General features: G+C 50.3%; 1 protein-coding gene across 2 annotated transcripts in view; it reads left to right on the forward strand.

Annotated features, from left to right (window-relative positions):
- Positions 1–210: 210 nt before the first annotated feature.
- The window catches only part of MTOR (mechanistic target of rapamycin kinase), a 137,933-nt gene continuing 113,752 nt past the window's right edge, over positions 211–24,391 (forward strand). Inside the window, exons 1-13 of one of the 2 annotated variants that reach the window (XM_039234939.1) lie at positions 211–292; positions 2,817–2,992; positions 3,741–3,849; positions 4,557–4,789; positions 6,481–6,681; positions 7,899–8,033; positions 15,602–15,877; positions 15,969–16,077; positions 19,276–19,462; positions 20,427–20,555; positions 21,261–21,505; positions 22,589–22,804; positions 23,138–23,343. In XM_039234939.1, the coding sequence (XP_039090870.1) occupies positions 2,831–2,992; positions 3,741–3,849; positions 4,557–4,789; positions 6,481–6,681; positions 7,899–8,033; positions 15,602–15,877; positions 15,969–16,077; positions 19,276–19,462; positions 20,427–20,555; positions 21,261–21,505; positions 22,589–22,804; positions 23,138–23,343 (2,208 nt within the window). In that variant the 5' untranslated portion in view covers positions 211–292; positions 2,817–2,830. Of the gene's footprint in view, positions 293–2,789; positions 2,993–3,740; positions 3,850–4,556; positions 4,790–6,480; positions 6,682–7,898; positions 8,034–15,601; positions 15,878–15,968; positions 16,078–19,275; positions 19,463–20,426; positions 20,556–21,260; positions 21,506–22,588; positions 22,805–23,137; positions 23,344–24,391 lie in introns of both variants that reach the window. The other variant, XM_039234938.1, reaches the window with a different exon arrangement.

Here is a 24,391-nt window from a genome sequence, read left to right on the forward strand (position 1 = left end):
GGCCTCCTTCAAGCCTCCTTTCGTCTGCCACTGGCCGCCTGGTTTGTCTATTTGAACAGTCCCCGCCCCCTAGAGAAGCCGGGTCCCAAGCCTCACTTCTCCTTCATTTCTATTGGTCGGCGTTCTAGTCCATCTTGTCCTTACGCCTGGCGATTGGTCCTCAGGGCTGGGAGTCCGCCCTCCCTCCCGCCCGGCTTAGAGGACAGCGGGGAAGGCGGGTGGTGGGGCCGGGGCCTGAAGCGGCGGTACCCGCACAGGTGGCGGCAGTTGAGGCCTCGGCCGAAGCCGCGCGGTGAGTCTGGGGCCTGACACCGACCCCTCTAAGGTGGAGGGATCTCCAGACCCAGGGTCAGCCTGGTCCGTTGGGTGGGTGCCGGGAAGTCGCCCGTCTTGTCCGTGGGGTCCCTACGGACTTGGGCGCCGTCTGAGCCATTGACCCCCACCCGGCGAGGCAGCACCCACCTCCTTCCGGGCCCCCAGGAGACCCCCGGACCACTCAGCCTGCCGTGTGTCCCTGGTGCCGCGAAGGGCGGCCCATCAGCTCCGGTACCGCCGGGCGCCTTTGGGTCTCCATGCCCCGCAGTCACCCCATCTTTCGAGCCACCTACAGGTTGTCCTCAGAAAGGAGCAGCGCCGGTGTGTGCCCCTTGCACTGCACCCTGGGGACCTCTCAAGGACCCAGTCCCCAGAGCTGAGCTGGGTTCCATCCTTGGGTTTCATCCTCTCTGCCCTCCCCACCCCCACGCCCAGTTTCAGCCACACCAACTTTAACATGTGCAAGCCCTTACCAAGACTCAGGATATTGGACTTAGAAGTATTCTGGTTGAATTCTGCCTGGAGCAGATGGGCCCGTGGGCTTTAGACCCCGTGAAAATACTGTGGTTCCTTCCTGAGAATGAGATTACTTGCCAGCCTCCCTCCCCATCATCGCAGAGGGGCGGGCACCCATTCCATAGTAGTTTTCCCATCAGGGATCCTTGGGTTTCCTCTCCCTTGAAGGATGACATTTCCTTCTGCAGCCTTTTCCTTGGCATTGGCGTACTTAAAAGCTTTACACAACCAGTTATTCCCTAGTTGTTGTTTTTTTCCTCTCTGCATCTCACAGATAGTTTCAAAACTAAGAATTTTGAAAAAATTCTTAGTTCTAATATAATATAAAAAATTCTGAGATAATCAGGACATCCCTAGGATAGGTATATGTGTTCCTCCCGTAGCAGTCTGGGCTGAGCCCTATGATGGCCACTTTACTGTGGTTCCCTGATTATTTGTATTTCCCCTTAGATTGTAAGCTCACTGAGGGAAGGAACAGTATATAATTGAGAAATAAAATGAATGATCTCAGGAACTAATCAGTCTCTTTTAGCTCACATTCCAAGTACTAGTGCTTTATGGCACTGCACTGTCCGATGCAATAACTACCAGCCACAGGTGGCTTAGAGCACCTGAAATGTGACTAGTCGGAGTTGAGGTGGCCGTGAGTGGAAAAGGCACGGTACATCTTGGAGACTTAGTACAAAAAGAGAACGGAAAATACATCAATAATTTTTATGCTGATGACATGCTGAAATGATATTTTGGATATATTAGCTTTAAGAATTGTATTACTTTCATCTGTTTCTTTTTGCCTTTTTTTGATATGGCCACCAGGAAATTTAAAGTTACATTTATGGGGGCGCCCAAGTGGCTCAGTTGGTGAAGTGTTCCGACTCTTGATTTTGGCTCTGGTCATGAGCTCACGGTTCATGAGTTGGAACCTCATGTCGGGCTCTGCACTGACAGCGTGGAACCTGCTTGGGATTCTCTCTCTCAAAAATAAATAAATAAACATTTATAAAAATTACTTTTATGACTTGTATTATATTTCTGTTGGACAGTGCTGCTATAGAATAGCAATTGATATCCCTTTTTAAATTGAACTCCTTAAAGGGGCGCCTGGGTGGCTTAGTCGGTTGAGCGTCCGACTTTCGCTTAGGTCATGATCTCGCAGTTCGTGGGTTCGGGCCCCGCGTCAGGCTCTGTGCTGACTGCCAGCTCAGAGCCTGGAGCCTGTTTCAGTCTGTGACTCCCACTCTCTCTGACCCTCCCCTGCTCACGCTGTCTCTCTCTCTCTCTCCTAAGAAATAAATAAAACATTTAAAAAAAAATAAATTGAACTCCTTAAGGAAAGGGGCAGTCTTAAACTTGTTTTATTCTCTTTCTACCTCCCCAACTCTAGTTCCTGGCATTTTGCCATATATGTAGTAGTCATATTGGTAATAACAGCTAACGATTATTAAGAACTCACTGTGTACCTGGCACTGTTTTAAGCACTTTTTAACATTTATTAACTCATTTAATCTATATTTTAATAGGTAATTTTAGACTGGATTCGAGCCCAGATAGTCTGGCTCCAGAGCCGACAGTTTAACCCTGTCTGCTACCCCACCTCTTTTTTTTTTTTTTTTTTTAAGTTTATTTATTGGTTCTGAGGCAGGGAAAGAATCCCAAGCAGGCTCCACACTATCAGCACTGTCAGTGCAGAGCCCGATGTGGGGCTTGGACCCATGAGATCAAGACCCAAGCCGAAATCAGGAATTGGGCACTTAACCGACAGAGCCACCCAGGCGCCCCCAACGCTGCCTCTTTTAAACACCGGTCATTGTTGAATGAATCGAAACTTTCTGTACATTCCTCAGTGAGGCCTCCCCACCTCTTTAGGATCCCCTCCCTGCCTGCCAGTGGGCAGAGAGGAGATCTGTGTTGAGGAACTGGTGCCGTAAATACACCCATCACCATTGTTGGTTTTGCAGAATATTGAAGGAAGTTTCTCTCCAAAGAACCTCAGGTCAAGATGCTTGGAACGGGGCCTGCTGCCGCCGCCGCCGCCGCCACCACATCCAGCAATGTGAGCGTCCTGCAGCAGTTTGCCAGCGGCCTGAAGAGCCGGAATGAGGAGACCAGGGCCAAAGCTGCCAAGGAGCTCCAGCACTATGTCACCATGGAGCTGCGAGAGGTCGGGGCTGCTGTGACCTGTCGTGGAGTATTGGGCCTAAACGTACCCGCACTGGTTTCGATTTCCTTTTGACAGCTGAGTGAGGATTTGGAAAACAAAGGCACCCAAGTTTTTCCTGTCTGTAGAGCCAGTTCCTTTGCAGGGACTACACATTTCTATGGCATTTCCTGTGCTGTGATGACCTTTCAGGAGTCAATGTAGAGTCTACTGTTCCTTTTTTCTCTTCTCTTCTCTTCTCTTCTCTTCTCTTCTCTTCTCTTCTCTTCTCTTTTCTTCCTTCCTTCCTTCCTTCCTTCCTTCCTTCCTTCCTTCCTTTCTTTCCTTCCTTCCTTTCTTCCTTCCTTCTTTCTTTCTTTACTTTTTTCGTTTTCCCACCATATTCCAGACCTTTGGTTCTTTCTGTTCTCTAACCCCGGTTGCGATGTGTTTGAGGAGCTGGTAGCCCGGGGCTTTCTGGATAGAACACGTGCTAATGTCTGGACAGCGTCTGGTTCATCCTTGTCACCCCAGGACGGGGCCTGCCATGGAGCAGATACTCAACAGGCATTTGTTCCGTAGACAAATGAGCCGCGAGTTCATCTGCTCAACAGTTTATAGCCATAAGCGTAGGCGGTAGTTCTGTCCTCTTTGGCATAATCTGCTGGCCCCCTCTCAGTCCCCACCTTTGGAAGCCACCCCCCGTCCCCCATCCCCACCCCCAGCATCTGGGAGACATTAGAAGTTGTTCTGAGTATATCTTTCTCCCCAGATGAGTCAAGAGGAGTCTACTCGCTTCTATGATCAGCTGAACCATCACATTTTTGAACTGGTCTCCAGCTCAGATGCCAACGAAAGGAAAGGTGGCATCTTGGCCATAGGTAAGGACAGGGCCTCTGGCGATGGGGAACGAAGTGCGGCCCACCTCTGTGTCCACTGCACCCATGTCTGCTGCTTACTAGGTGCTGAGTTCTTCCCTGTTTCATGAGATTTTAAAGAGCCCTGTGGCACTCAGTGTACTTATTCAGGCATTAGTACTAGTAGCAGCTAGGCAGCCTAGCACAGCTAGGCTGTGACCCAGCTGGCATTTTCAGAGATGGAGTCTCAGAACCATTAACGCAACTTTCGTAGGGCCAGGCCGTGCCTGGGCCCAGACTAGAAGCTGGGCTTCTCCACCTCCCCGTGTGGCTCGTTGCAGGCTCTGGTTTCCCTGTCGAGCAGTTCAGCATAGCGGGGCACACAAATGGAAAGCCAGAGCCGAGGTGCAGTGCTAAAAAAGCATGTAATTTTCACATCCCAGGGACCGACGTGGTGCATTATTGTTCATTCTCCGTTTTATTCCTTTTTTTTCTTGGGAAAACAAATCATATGTCCTAAAACAAGGTTGTTTTGCTTTATGTAAGTAGTTCGGGCACAAATGTCAAATTTGCTGCTTAAAATGAAAATGACCTGCATCCTTCCCATCTGGAAGTTGCGCTCAGTACTCGAAGTAGAAGGAGAGGTTGCGCGGCCGTCTTCCTGTCCGGGCAGCACACTCTTCTGTACTGGATGTGCCCTTCCTCACCTTCTGTCTTCCTGTCCTTCCCAGCCAGCCTCATAGGAGTGGAAGGCGGGAATGCCACTCGAATCGGCAGATTTGCTAACTATCTTCGGAACCTCCTCCCCTCTAATGACCCAGTTGTCATGGAGATGGCATCCAAGGCCATTGGCCGCCTCGCCATGGCAGGTGACACTTTTACGGCCGAGTACGTGGAGTTCGAGGTGAAGCGAGCCTTGGAGTGGCTGGGCGCTGACCGCAACGAGGGCCGGCGACACGCAGCCGTGAGTGCCCGCGGGGAGAGGGCATGGTGTCAGGGTCCTCTGTACAATGAGCTCGGGTCCCTGAAAGGCAGGCAGTGAAGGGACGCTCCAGGCAGAGGCACTGTGCTTCTTGGGGTCCTGAATCCCTTTCTCTTTTGACCCCAAGCTTCGTACCCAAGGAGGAAACTTGGAAACTCTCTTCTGTTGCTTGATAGGCACAGCCCTGCCTGCACCTCTCATTTCCTAGAATCACAATTGCCTCCTGAGCTGAAGGTTCCCCCTTGGCCACAGGCTGGAGAGGAAACCACAAGCTAAGCGGCTTGCTAAGCCCCAGATGGCCGTCCTGTCTACCTGATCCTGTGTCAAGGTCTCCCTGCTGTGCTGCGGGAACGCGGAAGTACTAGGAAGAGGGGAGGAACGGGGGCAGGGGGAGTGGTGGTCTGCCTCCTTTCGGGCCTTTCTTGTTTATTTTCTAGGCATTTGTTGCTTGGTGGATACCTGGCCCAAACTCCCTCTTTCCCCATGGGTCGTTCTGCAGTTGGGGGAGTGGGAGCCCCTTATCCTCGCGTGGTGCACCCCTACTGCTTTTCTGAGGCTCGTCCCTGAAAAAGACTGGTTTGAGGGGCCAGGCCCCCAGGCTGCGAGATGAGGGAGACTCTGTCCTTGAGAATCTGGGAATGAATGTGGTGGGGAGCAGAGCGCCATTTGGCTCTTTTCCTGTCAGCTCCGTCTTCAGGAGCCAGTACCATGGGGAGGGACCCTGGTACTGGGGGAGGGACAGACGTGGACCCTGCTTCAAGTCGGCTTTGTCCTTTCTAACTCTGAAACTCGGGGCAACCTCCGACCCTCAGTTTCTTCCACTGTCAGATGAACATATAGCAAAATTAAATATTGAACAGTATTATTAACTCCTTTAATAAATGCTTATCGAGGGGCGCCTGGGTGGCTCAGTCAGTTAAGCATCCCATTCTGGATTTCAGCTCAGGTCATGATCTCACAGTTCGTGAGTTCGAGTCCCGTGTTGGGCTCTGTGCTAGCAATGCGGAGCCTACTTGAGATTGCCTCTCCCTCCCTCTCTCTCTGTCTCACCCCCGCTTGTGCTTTTCTCCCTCTCAAAATAAATAAATAAACATAAAAATAAATAAATGTTTATCAAATACCGCTGTGCCCCAGGGATGGTTTTAGACCGTCTTCGGGACAGAATACAAAGCTTAAGCATGTCTGCCGTCCAGAGCTCATGTTCCAATATTCTGAGCATCCCATGTTTGTAAACACCCGAGGATAATGAACACTGAGATTTTATTTGATTCTTTTTTTTTAATGTTTATTTATTTTTGTGAGAGAGAGTGAGTGAGCATGAGCAGGGGAGGGGCAGAGAGAGAGGGGAACAGAATCCAAAGCAGGCTCCAGGCTCTGAGCTGTCAGCCCAGAGCCCAACACTGGGCTCGAACTCACAAACCGTGAGATCATGACCTGAGCCGAAGTTGGACACTTAACCTACTGACCCACCCAGGCGCCCCTGAACACTGAGACTTTTGGTCAATTTTTCTTTTATTCCTATGTCCCCAGAGGTTCCCAGATAGAAGAGTGGACAAATGGGGTCTTTTCCTGATGGATATACATGCAGGCCCCAGGATGGCAAGAAGCCGAATCCTGATGGAACGAAACTCTCTGATACAGATCAAGGTTCTCTGTGTGCTTTTCCCTCCCAGGTTCTGGTTCTCCGCGAGCTGGCCATCAGCGTCCCCACCTTCTTCTTCCAGCAAGTTCAGCCCTTCTTTGACAACATATTCGTGGCCGTGTGGGACCCCAAACAGGCCATCCGCGAGGGAGCTGTGGCCGCCCTTCGTGCCTGTCTGATTCTCACCACCCAGCGGGAGCCGAAGGAGATGCAGAAGCCTCAGTGGTACAGGGTGAGGAGGCAGTTCTGTTGCATTCGCCTGCAAAGCATTTGTTTAAATGTTTCTTTAAAAATATTTTTTAATGTTTTACTTATTTCTGAGAGAGAGAGAGAGACAGCATGAGCAGGGGAGGGCCAGAGAGAGAGGGAGATTCAGAATCTGAAACAGGCTCCAGGCTCTGAGCTAGCTGTCAGCACAGAGCCTGATGCAGGGCTCGAACCCACAAACTGTGAGATCATGACCTGAGCCAAAGTCTGACACTCAACCGACTGAGCCGTCCAGGCGCCCCTACATGTTTCTTTATTTTCAAGAGACAGAGACAGAGGATGAGTGGGGAGGGGCAGAGAGAGAGGGAGACATAGAATCTGAAGCAGGCTCCAGGCTCCGAGCTGTCAGCGCAGAGGCAGACGCGGGGCTCGAACCCACGAACCGTGAGATCATGATCTGTGCTGAAGTCGGACACTTTACTGACTGAGCCCCCCAGGCGCCCCAGAGCACACTTATATACAGCATGACCTAGCCTAGAGGGCCGCAACAGGGCCCTTGCCATAGAGCAAGTGTCACGTTTGTGTTGGTCTCAAATGATTTCTTAAGCTCAGCATGAATCAGTAGTTATATCATTGTTTTTCACTAAAGCAAAGATCTGTTGGTGGCCACTCCATTATTTTACATACGCCTAAGAACCACTAAGAGCGAAGGAAAATGGGATATGGTAAAACTGTGACTTCTGCCTTCTTATCAGCAATTATAAGAGCTCTCCTCTCAGAGGCGTGAAAATATAGGAAACTGGGTGTCTGAGAAGCAGCGACACACAGCGATACTAATTTAGAAAGTGCTGGCTCTCTCTCCTCTAGTGTCATGAGCCCTATGCCAGTTGCTGGTGCCAAGAGCACTTACCGAGGAGCTGGTGCTGCAAAGAGAGCCCTAAATGTGGCATTGGAGACCTGGGTTCTAGGGTTGGCTTTGCTCTGTGACCTTGGACAAGTCATTTAATTTCCTTGGTTTTTATCTGTGAAACGGGGATGGCCACGGTCTCTGCCTTCATGGTATTGTGCAGGTTAAAGCTAAATTACACCAGAGAGCTTGGGAAATTTATATCGTTGATGTTGCTGGCACAGGCCCCTGGCCAGGCCCACTGATGCCTCAGAGCCCCCTGTGTGGAGGGGGTGGGCTGCTGGTCTTTCTGCCTTGGGACCTTGGGTAATTAACACGTTCCGTATCTCTAATAGCACACGTTTGAAGAAGCAGAGAAAGGGTTTGATGAGACGCTGGCCAAGGAGAAGGGCATGAATCGGGACGATCGCATCCACGGGGCCTTGCTGATCCTCAACGAACTGGTCCGAATTAGCAGCATGGAGGGAGAGGTGAGGAACCATGTCATTAGGGAGTATGGCTTCCCTTCTGTGAACAAGACGAGGCGCGATCCTTGTCCTTACGGAGGACGTTTCATAAGGGAGACAGGCAGTAAGCAGGTCAACGAGGTCATTTCAGGTAGCCCAAGTCCTGTGAAATAATCAGATACAGGGTAGCCACGGGAGAGGGTGACTTCCTCTCTGGGGTGGTGCCATTTGAACCGAGACACACATGATGTGGAGGAGCGAGCCTAGTGCTGGGTGGGGTGTTCTAGGAAGAGGCTTTGAGGTGGGAGAGGGTTTGGCGAATTCGGGGAACAGAAAAAAGGGAAATGCGGTTGGTGCACAGAGAGCAAGGGAGGGCGCGGGGAGGGGGCCAGATTCTTAGGCCTCAGGGTTCGAGGTCTACACTGGCTCCTAGTCTCATAAACGTTGGAGTTGCGTGCACAGGGGAGCAGTGTGAGGGCCTCCATTTTTAATAACCATTGGCTACTGGCGGGGGAAGGCTTGTGCGGTGGTGGGATTGAAAGCAGGAGACTGGTTAGGGGGTGTGCAAGGATTCTTGTCAGGGAAACGGCCTGTGCGGAGGGCGGAGGGGTGGGGGGAGCAGGGAGGGAGAGGGAGAGGCTGGCTAGCCGTCTCCCCCCTTCCCCACCTCGCACGCTGCCCTGAGCCAACCGGACAGCAAAGGAGAGTGCGACAGGGGCACGCTAGGCTGGGCCACCGTGCAACCACCGTGGGGGCCTCAGGCCGCTGCTGGCCGCCCCCGGAGGCCCGCGTCAACATCGCTCCTGCGTCCCGCGTGGGCCAGAGGCAGCCCGTGGCTGTGGCACAAACATGGTGATGTTTTCAGAGTCGTGGCTGGGGCCCTTGTCACCCTCACTCCTTGTAGTGGGGGTCCTGTTCTTCTGGGCTGCCATGGGAGGCTCCTGAAGTAGTCTGGGCGAGTGGTGGTGGTGGCTTCTCCTGGGGTTGGCAGTGTGGACGCCGACAAGTGGATTCCGTGTCGGAACTCTGACACCGGATGCAAAATATATTTAGGAGGAGAGCCCCATCCATGGGCTCTCCTAGTTGGTATGGAATTTTGCTCCAGGGCTTCTTACTTTAAGAGACGCGATGATTACTTGGTGATGGCTGTGCTGTGGATGCGGGGCAGCACCGTACGGGGGACCTCAGGAGTCTGGCTTGGAATCCCTGCTCCTCTCTATCCTGTGTGACTTTACCTCCCTTAGCCTCATTCTCTTTGCTGTTAACGGGCGTCTCCTCCACCTCACTGGGCTCCTGGGAGGTTTCCAAGTACACTTGACCCTTGAACGACACAGGTTTGAACTGCATGGGTCCACTTCTAGGTGGATGTTTTTCAGTACACATAGTGGAGAACTCTTTGGGAGGTTTGTGACCATTTGAAAAATCTCACAGATGTGACCCGCATAGCCTAGAAGTACTGACAAGTTAAGACTCAAGTATGTCACGAATGCAGAAAATAGATGTAGATACTAGTCTTATTATTTACTACCATAAAATAGCCACAGATCTATTATTAGAGGGAAACGTTACCTAAACTTCCTGCCTGCAAGCACTCACACTGTCCCTGGTGCTGTTCCCAGTTGAGAGAAACGTGACCCAATGTGAAGGTACGATATTAAATCCTAACTGCGTACAGTTAAACCGTGGTACACGCCGTACCTGCCGTAGTAATGTCGTAGGCACCTCCCGTTGCTGTTGCAGTGAGCGCAGATGTTGGGAATGTCCAGTGAAAACACTGCGCAAGGCTCATCATCGCTGTGTGCGCAGGTCACCCCTCCAGTAACTTGCGTGTCGCAAAAGTGACCTGTCGCTCTGCGGCGGTCCTCGTGTGTTTGATGTTGTGTTTAGTGCGATCCTGTAAACAACCTTGAATAATCCTGCGGAACCCGTACGAAGTGCCACTGGTGAAGTTCTCCCAGGAAGCAAAGGCACGACGTTATAAGAAAAAGTTGACCTTGAGAGGCCCCGCAGCTGGAGGTCTGGAGCCGTGGCCACGGTTTCAAGATAAGTGAATCCAGCGTAAGGCCCGTGGCAAAAAAAAGCAAAGGAAACCCAGGAAGCTGTTGCCACAGCTATGCCAACAGACACAAAAATCTTGCACGTTTTGAAAACTACCTTTTGCTCACATATGGTAAATGCACCTTTTATGTGGCCATAGGATTGCTGTCAAGAAAGGCATACTTAAAGACTCTAATGTAATTTGAGAAAAAGCGAAGTCATTATATGATAATGTAGAGCAAAAGGAACGTGAAGGATCTGGTGCTGGAGAATTGATGCCAGCAAAAGATGGTTCGATAAGTTTACAAACAGGTTTGACTTTTTAAAAAAAAGTCAAGATAGGGGCGCCTGGGTGGCTCAGTCGGTTAGGCATCTGACTTCGACTCGGGTCATGATCTCATGGTTTGTGGGTCCGGGCCCCACATCGGGCTCTGTGCTGACAGCTCAGAGCCTGGAGAGCCTGCTTTGGATTCTGTGTCTCCCTCTCTCTCTCTGCCCCTCTCCCACTCACGCTGTCTCTCTCAAAAATAACTAAAATGTTAAAAAAAAAAAAAAAGAAGTCAAGAAGACAGGAGAAAGAGGTCAGTCTCTGCTGACCAAGAGGCTATAAAGAAAATCACTGAGGAGAAAGGAAATCTGCCTGGACATGTTTTTAATGCAGATGAAAGTGCCCTACTCCGGAAAGAAAAAAATGCCCCAAAGGACGTTTTTTAGGAAGAGAAGCGAACATCAGGATTTGAGGCAGGAAGGGGCAGGATAATCCTCCCATTGTGCAATACGGTTGAGTTTATGGTCAGGACGGCCCTTATCTATAAAGCTGCTAGCACTCGAGCTTTGAAGGGAAGAGGTAAACACCAGCTGCCAGTCTTCTGTTTGTAAAACGAGAAGGCCTGGACACGAGAACCCTTTTTCTGGATTAGTTCCTTTGATGCTTTGTCTCTGAAGTCAAGAAGGACCTTGTCAGTATAGGACTGCCTTTTAAAGTTCTTTCCATTTGAGTCAATGCCCCTGGCCACCCAGAACCCCATGAGGTCAATGCTAGAGGCATCGAGTGCTCTACTGCCCCCAAACACAACATTTCAGCCTCTAGATCGGGATCATGACCTCTAAGGCTCATAACGCGTGGTACTTTATGAAAAGGATTGTCATCACTCTGAAGAGAACCCTGATGGAAAGTCTAGAAGGATTGCGTGATTGAAAATGCCATTTTTGTTGTAAAAAAGGCCACAAATGCCATCAAGCCTGAAACAATAAATTCCTGCTGGAGAAAACCGTGGCCAGATGTTGTGCATGACTTCACAGGACTTAGGACAGAGCCGATCAAGGTAACCATGAAAGAGATCAAAAGAAAGTGGAGGTGGCCAAAGAGATGGGGGCTGAAAGCAGATATGGATCTTGGAGAAATTCAAGAGCTAATAGACACTACACCAGGGGAATTAGCAGTAGACAGCTTGAGGGAGATGAATTTTCAGAACCAGTGCTGGACGATGAAGAAGAAGGCATGGAAGACGCAGTGCCAGGAAACAGATTGACATTGGACCTTCTGGCAGAAGGATTCGGGCTACTCAAGACTGCTCTCGACTTCTTTCACGACACGGACCTTTTCATGATACGGGCACTGAGACTGAAGCAGACAGTGGAAGAAAGATTGGCACTGTATAAAAACATTGTTAGAGAGGGCGCCTGGGTGGCTCAGTCGGTTAAGCACCCGACTCTCGATTTCACCTCAGGTCATGATCTCACGTTTGTGAGATCGAGCCTCACGTCAGGCTCTGTGCTGACAGTGTGGAGCCTGCTTGGGATTCTCTCTCTGCCCCTCTCCCGCCCTCCCTCAAAACAAACAAACAAACGTTATTAGAGAAATGGAAACGCAAAGAAGTCAGACAGATTACGATGTATTTCTGTAAGTACTGTGCCGTGTCACCTGCCTCCCCTTCCACCTCTGCTACCCCTGAGGCCGCGAGCTGACATCTCCTCTGCCTCAGCCTACTCGCCAGGAGACTGACCAGGATACAGACCTTACGATGAGCCACTTCCGTTTAGTGAACAGTAAATAATCATCACGCCATACGTTAATAAACTTTGTGAGTCTTTGTGTGAAAATCTACCAACTGTAATGGCAAGAACTGTACGAGATGTTTTTGTATCCTCATCACCTAAGACTTCATCATGTAAAACATTGTACACAAGACTGTGGAAGTGGACAGCCTCTCCCTGTGTGGGCATAAGGTGAGTGATATTTACTATACAGTTAATAACCTATTGGTTTCCTTACTGTTTTATAACTTTGCTTTAAAAGAGTTACATTACCGTACATTAGCATACAGTACAGTTGCTCTATATCTTGATTGGAGAAACTATGTATCAACTTATCATCACAGGTATGGGGGGCGGGTAAAAAAAAAATGTATCCACGTTCCTAGTACTATAATATGAATACAACTATAATACTGTACACATAAAAATTTGATAACGACTCATTCGTTAGAGCATAGGCTAGGCTACCACAAAGCAATCATATTGATTACACTAAGCTCCCATAATGCGGTCTTATTGCTGCTTCTTCAATATTAGTGCCTGAAGCATTATACCTGTAAATAAATACGAATTTCTTCTTCACATCTTTTCATTTTTTCTATCTGGTGTTAGTAACGCATAGAGCATCTGCATCTACCTATTACATAGGTGCTGACAGACAGTTCATCTCACAAACAGACAACATAAACTTAGAGTAGAGCAATGCAGTCTGGCTGTGTAAATGGATTTTCTCTTCTTTGTGATTCTCTTAATATTTTCTTTTCTCTAGCTTTCTTTGTTGTAAGAATACAGTGTGTAATACAAACGCAAAATGTGCTAATCAACTGTTTATATTATCGGTAAGACTTCCAGTTAACAGTAGGCTATTAGCAGTTAAGTTCTGGGAGAGTCAAAAGGTACACATGGATTTTTGACCTCACAGGGTGCCTGTGTCCCTAACTTCCATGCTGCCCAAGGGTCGGCTGTCTATGTGAAGTGCCTAGCGCATCGTTTGACAGAGTGGGTGTTCCATAAATGGTCGCCCTCCGAGATCTCCCTTCCAACTCTAACATGGGGTGTCCATATACGTAGCCCATACAGCCCTGGGATCTTTGGTTTCTCCAAGGAAAACAACAATATCACCTAAATAGATTTAAATGAAATGGTACTTGTGGGGCACCTGGGTGGCTCAGTCAGTTAAATGTCTGACTTTGGCTCAGATCATGGTCTCACGGTTCGTGAGTTCGAGCCCCATGTTGGGCTCTGTGCTGACAGCTTGGAGCCTGGAACCTGCTTCGGTTTATGTCTCTCTCTGCCCCTCCCCTGCTCGCGCTCTTTCTCTCTCTCTCTCTCTCAAAAATAAATATTAAAAAAAATATTTTTAAACAGTACTTGTGATGGTACTTTACAAATTCTAAAGAACTATCCAAATATCAGGTAATATAATTTCATAATTGTTCATTCATTGAACAAGTAGGAGTTGAGCACCCACTGTAGGCCAGCTACACCGAGTCCTGAGAGCTGGAATAATGCAGCAGTGAATAAAACGTTATATTCTAGCAGGGAGAGACAAGACACAAAGAAGTAAAAATATATATGGTTGACCTTTGAACGATGTAGGGGTTAAGGCATCAGCCTCCCCGCCCCCCCCCTCCCCGCCGCACAGTTGAAAATCCACGTTTAACTTTTGACTCGCCAAAACTTAGCTACTAATAGCGTATGGTTGACCCAAAGCCTTACTGATAACATAGTCAATTAACACATATTTTGTATGTTATATGTATACTACGCTGTATTCTTACAACAAAGTAAGCTAGAGGAAAGAAAATGTTGTTATGGAAATCATAGGAAAAGGGGAAAATATATTCATAATCCTGTACTGTATTTATGGGGAAAAATCCACATATGAGTGGACCAGTGCAGTTCATACCCCTGTGCTGTTTGAGCACGGCGGTGAAGGACATGAGAAAGCAAGCCGTACAAACAAATATCTGGGACGAGCATTCCAGACAGTGGCTCTGCAGGTGTGAAGGCCTCAGGGCAGCAGCGCGCTGCCTTTGGCGAGGAGCGAGGTCACCCTGCGGCTGAGCTGTGTGACAGGAGAGAAGTGGCGGGAGACGGGGTCAGAGGAATGCCTGGGATGAGGTAAGGGACGTGTCTGTCGTTTAGGGGCTCAGAAGCCACCGCACAGACCGTGTGTGAGAAGCGGGAAGCTGTTAGTGGGTTTTGAGCAGCCAAGTGACATTTGACTCATGTGTCAGAAGGATCGCTGTGGCTGTGGGTTGAGCCGATTATCCACGGGGCAAGGGGTGGTGCCAGGAGGTCTGGTTGGGAAGGGACTGCAGCAGCCTTAGCAGAGGACTTCTGCGGCTGCACCCTCGTGGGAATGATGCAGGCGCAAGGAGGGGCTGGGTTCCGAATTTGGGATTTGGGGGTCAGTGGAGGAGGGAGGAGTCCAGGTTTTTGGCCTGACTGCGAGGGTGGCATTTGCAGAGTCAGGAGGACTGAGATGGAAGGAGCGGGTTTGGGGTAGAAGGTCAGGAGTTTGCTTTTGAACATGTGAAGTCTGAGTTGCCTGTTGGGCTTCTGAGCAGAGAACTGAGTCATTCTGGTGGGATCTGGGTGGAAGCCTGGATTTGGGGAGCCGTCAGCTCATAGCTGCGATTTCAGGTTCCCCAGCAGAGCGCTAGTGTCAGAGAAGGTGTAGGGCCTGGCAGCCTGAGGCCAGGAGGTGAGGGACAACCAGGGGGACCGAGGGGGTTGGCGTGGAGGGGAGAGGAGACCCAGGAAAGCCTGGGTCCAAGAGGCCAAGGGAGGAAAGAGGTCGAAGAGGAGGGACTGGTAAATTGGATCAAATGCCGCAGCTGAGGCAAGTAGGATAAAGGCTGAGCATTGACTGTCCGATTTAGCAGCCTGAGTCCTTGGTGGCCGTGACAGGGATAGTGGAGAGGAGTTCTGAGAACCAGAAGTACCTATGTCGAGAAAAGTGTGCAAGTTGAGAAACGGTCTTCTGTCCTTCTCAGTTCGGATCGTTTATAAGCAGCCCTTTGGATAGGAAATAGATGGGAGTTCTCAGCCAGTCCGTTTAGTCCCCACCGACCATGGAATTCCTCGGATCTGGAGAAAATACTTGCCTCAGTTGTTTCTGCTGGGGTTTCCGGCGACAAGGAGAGTGGCATATCCTCAATGGGACCCTGGCGTGGGGCCGCTCAGCACCGTCGCCCTTGCCAGAGGCTTCAACGCTGTGACCTCAGGTCTGCAGCTCAACTTTCCCAAACCAGGGGAGGGGTCCTTGGTGGCCAGCCCCCTGCTGCTGCTTCCTTGTTCAGTAGCTGGTGCTCTTCTGCTTAAATTAGACGGAAACCAGGCCCCCCTCAAGGTTCTGGGAAAATCCAGCTCCTAAAGATGAAGAGTGGGCGCCCTCCATGTGGCACGTAGTTCCCCCGCGGGGGTGGGCAGAGCAGTTGCTCTGTAGACCCCACAGGGGTGTGGCGAGGCGGCACTGGCGAGTAAAGGAGATCTCCCCCCACCCCCTGTAGCGCCTGAGAGAAGAAATGGAAGAAATCACGCAGCAGCAGCTGGTACATGACAAGTACTGCAAAGACCTCATGGGCTTCGGGACGAAACCTCGCCATATCACCCCCTTCACCAGCTTCCAGGCTGGCCAGCCCCCGCCGTCCAACGCCTTGGTGGGACTGCTGGGGTACAGCTCTCACCAAGGCCTCATGGGCTTCGGGGCTTCCCCCAGCCCGGCCAAGTCCACCCTGGTGGAGAGCCGCTGCTGCAGAGACCTGATGGAGGAGAAGTTTGATCAAGTAAGTGGCATGAGGCCTGCCCCCGCCCCTCCCCTCCCCAGCCTGCGCCCCCTTTCCTTGGCCAACCCCGTGCTCTCCTCTCCTGTCGCAGGTGTGCCAGTGGGTGCTGAAATGCAGGAATAGCAAGAACTCACTGATCCAAATGACGATCCTTAATTTGTTGCCGCGCTTGGCTGCGTTTCGACCTTCTGCCTTCACAGGTGAGGACGCCCGTGGACGCATTGTGTCATTACCTGTTTATTTATTTATTTAAAAAAATTTTTTTAAAGATTTTTTTTGAATGTTTATTTTTGAGAGACAGCAAGTGAGCGTGAGTGGGGAAGGGGCAGAGAGACAGGAAGACACAGAATCTGAAGCAGGCTCCAGGCTCTGAGCTGTCAGCACAGAGCCTGATGCAGGGCTCGAACTCAAGAACCTTGAGATCATGACCTGAGGGAAGTTGGATGCTTAACCGATGGCGCCACCCGGGCGCTCCTGTCATTACCTGTTTAAGGGAAAGCACACGGACGTGATTCCAGAGAGTTGTGTCTGCCTCTCATTTGAAGCGACAATGAAGGGGCTCATCCCTGGTCTCTGCCTCCCGTCTGATTTCAGTGGGGCCCGGTGTAGGGTTTCTGCAGGCATCTGAGGTGACACACACAGGAAAGATCAGAGTGTGGGGGCAGGGAGGCAGCTCTGGGGCCAGGTACCTTCTTGTGAGTGGAAGCCAGCAGGGTTGCGGTGGACGTCAGAGAGACTGAAGGAAGGGCAGTGTGGGTGGAGATTCTCGGCAGCAGCCCCTCTGTGGGGCAGGGAGGATTCAGTGACCATCCTCCTTCTGGCCCGACATGGTCACCCAGCACCTCACTGCTCATGGGGAGGAAGGAGTGGAAGTTTCAGAGGCAGGTTTCAGGGGCGGTAGACTGGGTTCTGTTTTCACCAGGCAGTGAGAATCCTTGGCTCTTGGAGCTGCACCTGCTCCCATGCTGGCCCCTCCCTCGGGCCTTCCTGGGCCACTCCAGCCGGAAGTACTCTTCCCCCCTCCTAGAGAGCCCCCCACTGTGGAAAGACTTTGGCCTCAGACCTGGGACGAATCCTGCTTCTGTCCTTAGCCTTGAGGTTTCAGACAGGTTATTTGACCTTCCTGGGCCTCCACCTCCTCACTTGTAGAAGCAGAATAGTAATCCTTGCCTTACAAGGTGAATTGTATTAATGTCTAAACACCTACTCGAAATGCCTGGCACAGAGCAGGTCCCCATAAATGGAAACCATTGTTCCATTATGATTGCATCCTCTTCCTCCTTCCAATCCCTTTTAGAAGGAAGGTAAAGGTAAAAATGATAATAATACTCTAGTTCCTGTCCATACTCAATATCCTCATCTCCCTCCCTACTTGCTGAGTGCAGAGACGCCGTCTTGAATGTCTCTTTACACTTCACGGCGGGAGTGTTCGGGACCAAACGAGAGCCGGAGTGGAAGTGGAAGGTCAGCCCGACCCTCCACAGAGCCCTCCTCTGGCACACGGACTCATTTCACACTACCCGGTCCAGGTGAAACAGGAAAAATACATAGTCGGTGAGGTGTTAAATGTGCGGCGTGTGAGAATAGAAGGTGTTGAGTAAGGACAAGACAATTAGCCACATAAAGTCAATGAACCAGAGAGAAATGATATCATGAAAATCACCCAGATTTTTTTTCAGTTTTCTATTCTCTCCACCTGGTTCCCAGCAGCTCTTCTCTTTTTTTAATAACCAGACATGCCCCTGTTCAGTAGAGCTTTAAATAATTGTGGTTTGAAAGTCTCTGGTTCAAAAGAAAGTAATAAATAGGCCAGATTTGATCAAAGTCTGTCAGGTTGTGGAAGCCGTTACCCCAGTAAGTACAAAGGACCACCTCGCAGCAGTATCCAAAGGCTCAGAGGGCCCCTAGGTTTATTCTTTTGATGTAGGTTTTTGTTGTTTTATTAAATAATCTACTAAAACGTGTCATTGATATTCAGCCTGGACAGCCTCCATCCATGGAGCCTCATCGAGAAAGTGCCACGTTTTTAGAGCTTTCAATTTGGAAGTCGCTGCTTAAACTTCCTAATGATGTAAGCTCTGGGCATATCAAAAATACCTCGGATTGGGCTGAGATCTCTGGCAGTATCAGATCCCTAATCTCTTAGGGTGCTAAATCTGGCAAAGGAAGTCACCGTCTTTTTTTTTTTTTAATTTTTTTTTTTTATGTCGTTATTTTATTTTGAGAGACAGAGACAGAGAGCGAGTGGGAGAGGAGCAGAGAGAGAGGGAGACACAGAATCCGAAGCAGGCTCCAGGCTCTGAGCTGTCAGTACAGAGCCTGACACGGGGCTAGAACCCATGGACTGTGAGATCATGACCTGAGCCGAAGTCAGGCACTTAACTGACTGAGCCACCCAGGCACCCCAGGAAGTCACCCGTCTTGATTGAAGCTCCTTTCCTGCTGAAATGCTGTTACTGTGCAGAAGTCCAGGCTTCCTTGCTGATGTGATCTGATTGTCAGGCCCCAGCACGCCTCAGCGTCATGTGAGCCTGAGAGAGGACCTTTCCCATTACAGTAAATGCAGGGAGGCACGGGTGCTGTTTGGGACTCCAGCTCACTGCCTCCAAATGAGTGTTTGTGGCCCTCAGCACCCCTCACTTTCTACTAGGTGTGTGGTCTTGCCTTCTCTGCTGCTCTATATGTTCTGTGGGGGCACAGACCTGAGGCCAGCAAGATGGAAGGGAAGAAATAGAAGAGAGGCAAAAATCCGGAAATTCCAACCTTCAGAGGAGTAATAACACTTCTGCTTAAATTGCCCAAGAATCGCCTACCCATGCACATTGGCTGATGTAAACTTAATGAAAATACACTCGTGGCTTCCCAAATTACAGACTGAATCTTGTTCTATTAAATATAACTATAACAGAAATCTCTGGGTAATAAAGTGATTTCCACGCCTAAGCTGAATAGAATGGCCTGTTTATTGCAAACAGTATTCAATATTACTTTAAATTTCAATATAATATAAAATCGTTTAGATGATCATCTCTTTGTTTTTAAGCAAGATTTAACATATACTTCTCAAACAAGAGCATGTAGTCTTTCCCTCAAAATATAGCACCAATGGGGACAATTATGCAATGTTATTGTTTCAGAGGCTCTTTAAGTTTTTGGTGTTTTTTTTTTAATTAAAGGGGGGGAAAGTCTTATATTTCTAATATTCCCAAAAGATGTATCTGAGGAGCCATTATCAAGCATAAGACTTTGGTTAATACATCCTCTAAATTCTTCTTTACATCTTCCAACCAGCTGTCTCAACGTATTCTTAAATGTAAGTGTTTTATAGGAATGCTGACCTTTGGTACATACAGCAACCCTGACCTTGAGCCATACGCCTTGTCTTTTTTTGTGATCAGATACCCAGTACCTCCAAGACACTATGAACCACGTCCTAAGTTGTGTCAAGAAGGAGAAGGAACGGACAGCAGCCTTCCAAGCCCTGGGGCTCCTTTCTGTGGCTGTGAGATCTGAGTTCAAGGTCTATTTGCCGCGTGTGTTGGACATCATCCGAGCAGCCCTACCCCCAAAGGACTTTGCCCATAAGTAAGCGTCTCTGTTAGGGTTTCACCCTCCGCCCCATATGGTTGGGAGGAAGGATGGTCCACCCCAGTTTCCATGGAGCTTCAGCCCATTCTCTGCGTCATTAACCTCCAGGGCCTAGCACAGCATGCAAAGAACAACCAGCCTTTCTTCAGCTCAGTTCCAGCCTGTTTCAAATGAAGTGATTTATAAATATTTGGGGAGGTTGAAGGCCCTGTGAACATGTTAGATGCCAGTGCTGTTTTCAGTATTGTTGTTTACCTGGACTCCCCTAGTTTTGCTGTTTTCTCCGGCTTTCAAAGGTCTTTTGATGTAAGACCTAAAGAGAGAGCCTCTGGATTGGAACTGAAGGGACCTAACGGTCACTTTTTTCCTTATCGCCAAAGTCGAGTGCATTATTCCACCTTCGGAAACCTCCCAGTGACTATGTACAAGAAACACCTCCGGCAAACCGGAGAGGCCGGTGCGTCTCCTCGAAGGCTAGGGCACCAGTGGTGACCAAAGCTGTGTTTCGATCTTTCTCTGTGTCAGTAGCAAGGATTGGCCTGGCGGAGGGATAACCTCCCCGTCCTAAAGCCCAACCTTCTCGCTGTGAGGAGAAGAATTTCTCTCCATGTGACAGCTGTGCCCCCCGCCCTGGTCCCTGATGTACACATTGCTCAGTTTGCTTCCTAAATAGGTACCTCGGCCTGCACTGCAGTGAGCTGCATGGTGCCTCTTGTGCAAATTTGGGAAAGGGGCCTCTTCCTCAAGGCACGTGACTGCTACCTGCTGGCCTGGTATAGATTCAAGTATGTGGTGACTAGGGTGTGATGGGTCCCCCAGAGTTGGGCAGGAGATAACCCTCACCCCAGCAAGTCATGGCCCTGCCCAGGTAACCTGCCCTCCTCGTCCCAAGGTGATTTTGAGGCAGGGCATCACAGACTGTCATTGTGTCTCAAGTAGCCACTCACTCTGTTCTCTGCAGGAGACAGAAGGCGATGCAGGTGGATGCCACGGTGTTCACCTGCATCAGCATGCTGGCCCGGGCGATGGGGCCGGGCATCCAACAGGACATCAAGGAGCTGCTGGAGCCCATGCTGGCAGTGGGACTGAGGTGGGTGTTGGAAACCTGAGCTCCTGTCCTGGGGAGTATGCGACCTGAACTGTGGCTTCAGAGTGATGCTTAGAGAGTGAGGCATGGGCGTTTGCATGTGAGACCGGGTAGGCAGGAGAGCTTGCGCTAAACACACGGGCTCATTCAGAATCCCGCTTTCATTGCTAGTTAGCTGTGTGATTCTGACCCAGTTACTCAACTTCTCTGAGCTTCCATTTTCTCACCTGGAAAGTGGGCACAATAGCAGCTCCTGTTGTCTAGGGTTGTCGTGGGGGTTGAGTTCATGAAATAGCTGCTCTTGGCACAGGGCCTTGCATATAAGAAGTGCCTGACTAAGGTTTGCAGCTACTTATATTATCATTGGGAAATGGTCTGACTTTCCTCTCGTTAGTTCTCTTTATCTATAAAATAAGGATGATGTTCTCAGTTCCCTTCCCAGATTGTTTATCGAGACTTGGTCTTCTGCAGAGGCTAAAGTATATTAAGCAAGTTCTTCCCTGGAAAAGACTAGAAATTCATAGATTGTTTTAAAACCTCTGACCAGGCCAACCGAGTTTGGGTCATTTATCCTTGTTTATAGAATTCTTTCTGCTTTAAAGACCAAGCAGGGATGGGCCTAACCCCTTCTTTGACAAGAAGGGCTATTTCTTCTCAAGGACAGGTGCCTTGTCTGGCACCACACATGCCCGGTTTCCTTCCCCACAGCCCTGCCCTCACTGCCGTGCTGTATGACCTGAGCCGTCAGATCCCGCAGCTGAAGAAGGACATCCAGGATGGGCTGCTGAAGATGCTGTCCCTGGTCCTTATGCACAAACCCCTCCGGCACCCGGGCATGCCCAAGGGCCTGGCGCATCAACTAGCTTCCCCTGGCCTCACAGCCCTCCCCGAGGCCGGCGACGTGGGCAGCGTCACCCTTGCCCTGCGGACTCTCGGCAGCTTTGAGTTTGAAGGTAAGAAATTGCAGCAGCTCCTTCCAGGACGCTGAGTGTTGCTGGGAACCCTGAGGAAAGAACGAGGGCGCCGAGCATTCCTGGGTCTTGGCTGGGGACCCTGGACACCGGATCGCTGCCCCCGTAGCAGCTCAGTGTCCTGGGCTCCTGACAGGTCTTGTTAATTCCTGCTCTTTGTCTCTCTGTCCCACCCTGAGCTTGGGGGCAGATGGTGTTCAGGGAAATTCTGCATTGATCCAAGGAATGAATGCTTCAGAGATGAGAAAGCCTGAGGTGGAGGCCCCCCGCCCCCTATCCCTCCCACATCCATGAAGCGGAGATGGCATTTAATGCTTAAAAATGTTTCAGCCAGAGGCTTCTGGTGTTTCCATTCCTACAGCAGTATGATTTTCAACGGTGCCGTACTGTGGAGTTCGGTTCAGGGTTCTAAACTGCAGATAAACCCACCTTAATGCTCCTAGGGAGATCTATTTCAGTAGAGAAAAATGGATGCTTTAGAAATTTAAGATCATGTAAGTGGTATTGCTCAAGACTAAAGGGAAACACGCACTCACAAAAAGCCTAAACGTGCAGTCTGAACGCTTACACCCCTCTGTGGTTTCCCTCCCGTAGCTAGCTCAGCTCCTTCACTTACATCACTTAACACCCTGGATAATATATTTCTAATGAATAGAAAGTAGCTGTATTTACACCCGGCCGACATCAGACTCTCTTTTGCTGTTCAAATCTGGGAACTAAAATAGACAAGGTAAATTTGATCAAGAATTGTTTTACTCCCTGGGAATATGAAGAAAGGTTTGGGTCAGAATAAAACACAATAATTCATCCTTTGAAGGATGAAAGAAAAGATTAGGACCGAGGGTGTGTAGGGGAATGCCCTGTTTCTGTCTCCCAGCTCCTCGGCTTCCCTTCTGCATCTCTGCAGATTCTAAACCTACTCGTTACCTTTTTAAGAGTTCTGGGTCAGTATCTTGTTGAAAACCGAATTCATCTCCATGAAGTGAAAAATGCAGCCAGCAAGTCGTAGGCCTGCCATCCAGAGCAGCGGTGTGTATTTGGCCTCCTCTCTGCCTTTGTACCCAGGCCACTCCCTGACCCAGTTTGTCCGCCACTGTGCGGATCATTTCCTGAACAGCGAGCACAAGGAGATCCGCATGGAGGCCGCCCGCACCTGCTCACGCCTGCTCACGCCCTCCGTCCACCTCATCAGCGGCCACGCACACGTGGTTAGCCAGACCGCAGTGCAAGTGGTGGCAGACGTGCTCAGCAAACTGCTCGTGGTGGGGATCACTGACCCTGGTAAGGTTCACGGGACGGGAGCGGTCTGGGGGGATTTGGACACTCGGGGCGCTGGGAATTCACCGGTTTCATGGCATGCCCTCAGCAAGCTGATGTCCGGCCCTTTCTCTGCCGGAGCGTTAGGCTTGGCAGCCCCAACCAGTTGGGCTAAAACCATCCGTCTTTAATTCTGTTGTCTCTGCTCCTGTGAGCAGAAGAAAGAATGATAGGTTAGACAAGAGGAGGGGACGTGGCACCCTCTCACAAGGCCGGGGGCAGGGAGACCGGAAACCGGGAACAGAGCGGAGATTGGTGGCATTGAGGAGGCGTTCAAAGGCTCCATTGCTCTTGCAGACCCCGACATCCGCTACTGCGTCTTGGCTTCTCTGGACGAGCGCTTTGACGCACACCTGGCGCAGGCAGAGAATTTGCAGGCCCTGTTTGTGGCCCTGAACGACCAGGTGTTTGAGATCCGGGAGCTGGCCATCTGCACGGTGGGCCGGCTCAGTAGCATGAACCCGGCCTTCGTCATGCCCTTCCTGCGCAAGATGCTCATCCAGGTAATGGGGGGACAGCCACACCTAGTGGGAGTCGGGGAGGGACTCACTGCGAGAGCCACTTGGGGACAGACAGATGAGGACAAGGAAGGCGGAGGACGGGACGCCTGGTCAAAGCCACATTTGGCTCCTAGAGTCTGTGTTTTCCCAGCTTGGCAATTACACTTCTGGCGCTGATCACCTCGTGAGCCTCTCGGCCGCACGACTCCAGGGGCCTCTTCTCCCCAGCGAACCTCGACTGCAGCTCTTTTCTTGGTCTTGGCGAATCGCCAGGGACTCTGCTGCTCGGCGCTCGGCTCAGTCTGCTGTTGATGGTGTCAGTTTTGCTAGCACCTCTCTGCTCTCCTGCTCTTGCTGATGCCGGGTCAGGCACAGGGGCCAAGGATGACAGAGGTTCCAGCTCTGCTGCTCGTAGTCATTACCCCTGGCCTGTGGTCCGTGGCTTCCGTTCTTAAGTAGCTGCTGAGGCTGAGCTAAGCTGCTGGACTAGAGCCAAAGGTAGATTCAGGTTGGCCTTGCTGCTCGATCCATGGGGATTTTTTTTTTTCTAATTTCTTTTTCAACATTTATTTACTTTTGAGAGCCAGAGCGAGCCAGAGCCGAGCAGGAGAGGAGCAGAGAGAGAGGGAGACACAGAATCTGAAGCAGGCTCCAGACTCTGAGCTGTCAGCACAGAGCCCGACACGGGGCTCGAACTCATAAACCGTGAGATCATGACCTGAGCCAAAGTTGGACACTTAACCAACTGAGCCACCCAGGTGCCCCTGGGATTTAAAAAAAGAAAATTTTTTTAACTGTTTTATTTATTTCTGAGAGAGAGAGAGAGAGAGACAGCGTGAGCAGGGGAGGGTCAGAGAGAGAGGGAGATACAGAATCCGAAACAGGCTCCAGGCTCTGAGCTGTCATCACAGAGCCCGATGTAGGGCTCGAACCCACAAACCGTGAGATCATGACCTGAGCCAAAGTCGGACGCTCAACTAACTGAGCCACCCAGGCGCTCCAAGGGATTTTGTTTTTTAAGTGGGCCAGGTGTGGGGCTTGAATTCACAAC

Source organism: Hyaena hyaena, unplaced genomic scaffold (genome assembly GCF_003009895.1).
Source record: "Hyaena hyaena isolate Hyena2069 unplaced genomic scaffold, ASM300989v1 scaffold_94, whole genome shotgun sequence".
NCBI classification, from domain to species: domain Eukaryota; kingdom Metazoa; phylum Chordata; class Mammalia; order Carnivora; family Hyaenidae; genus Hyaena; species Hyaena hyaena.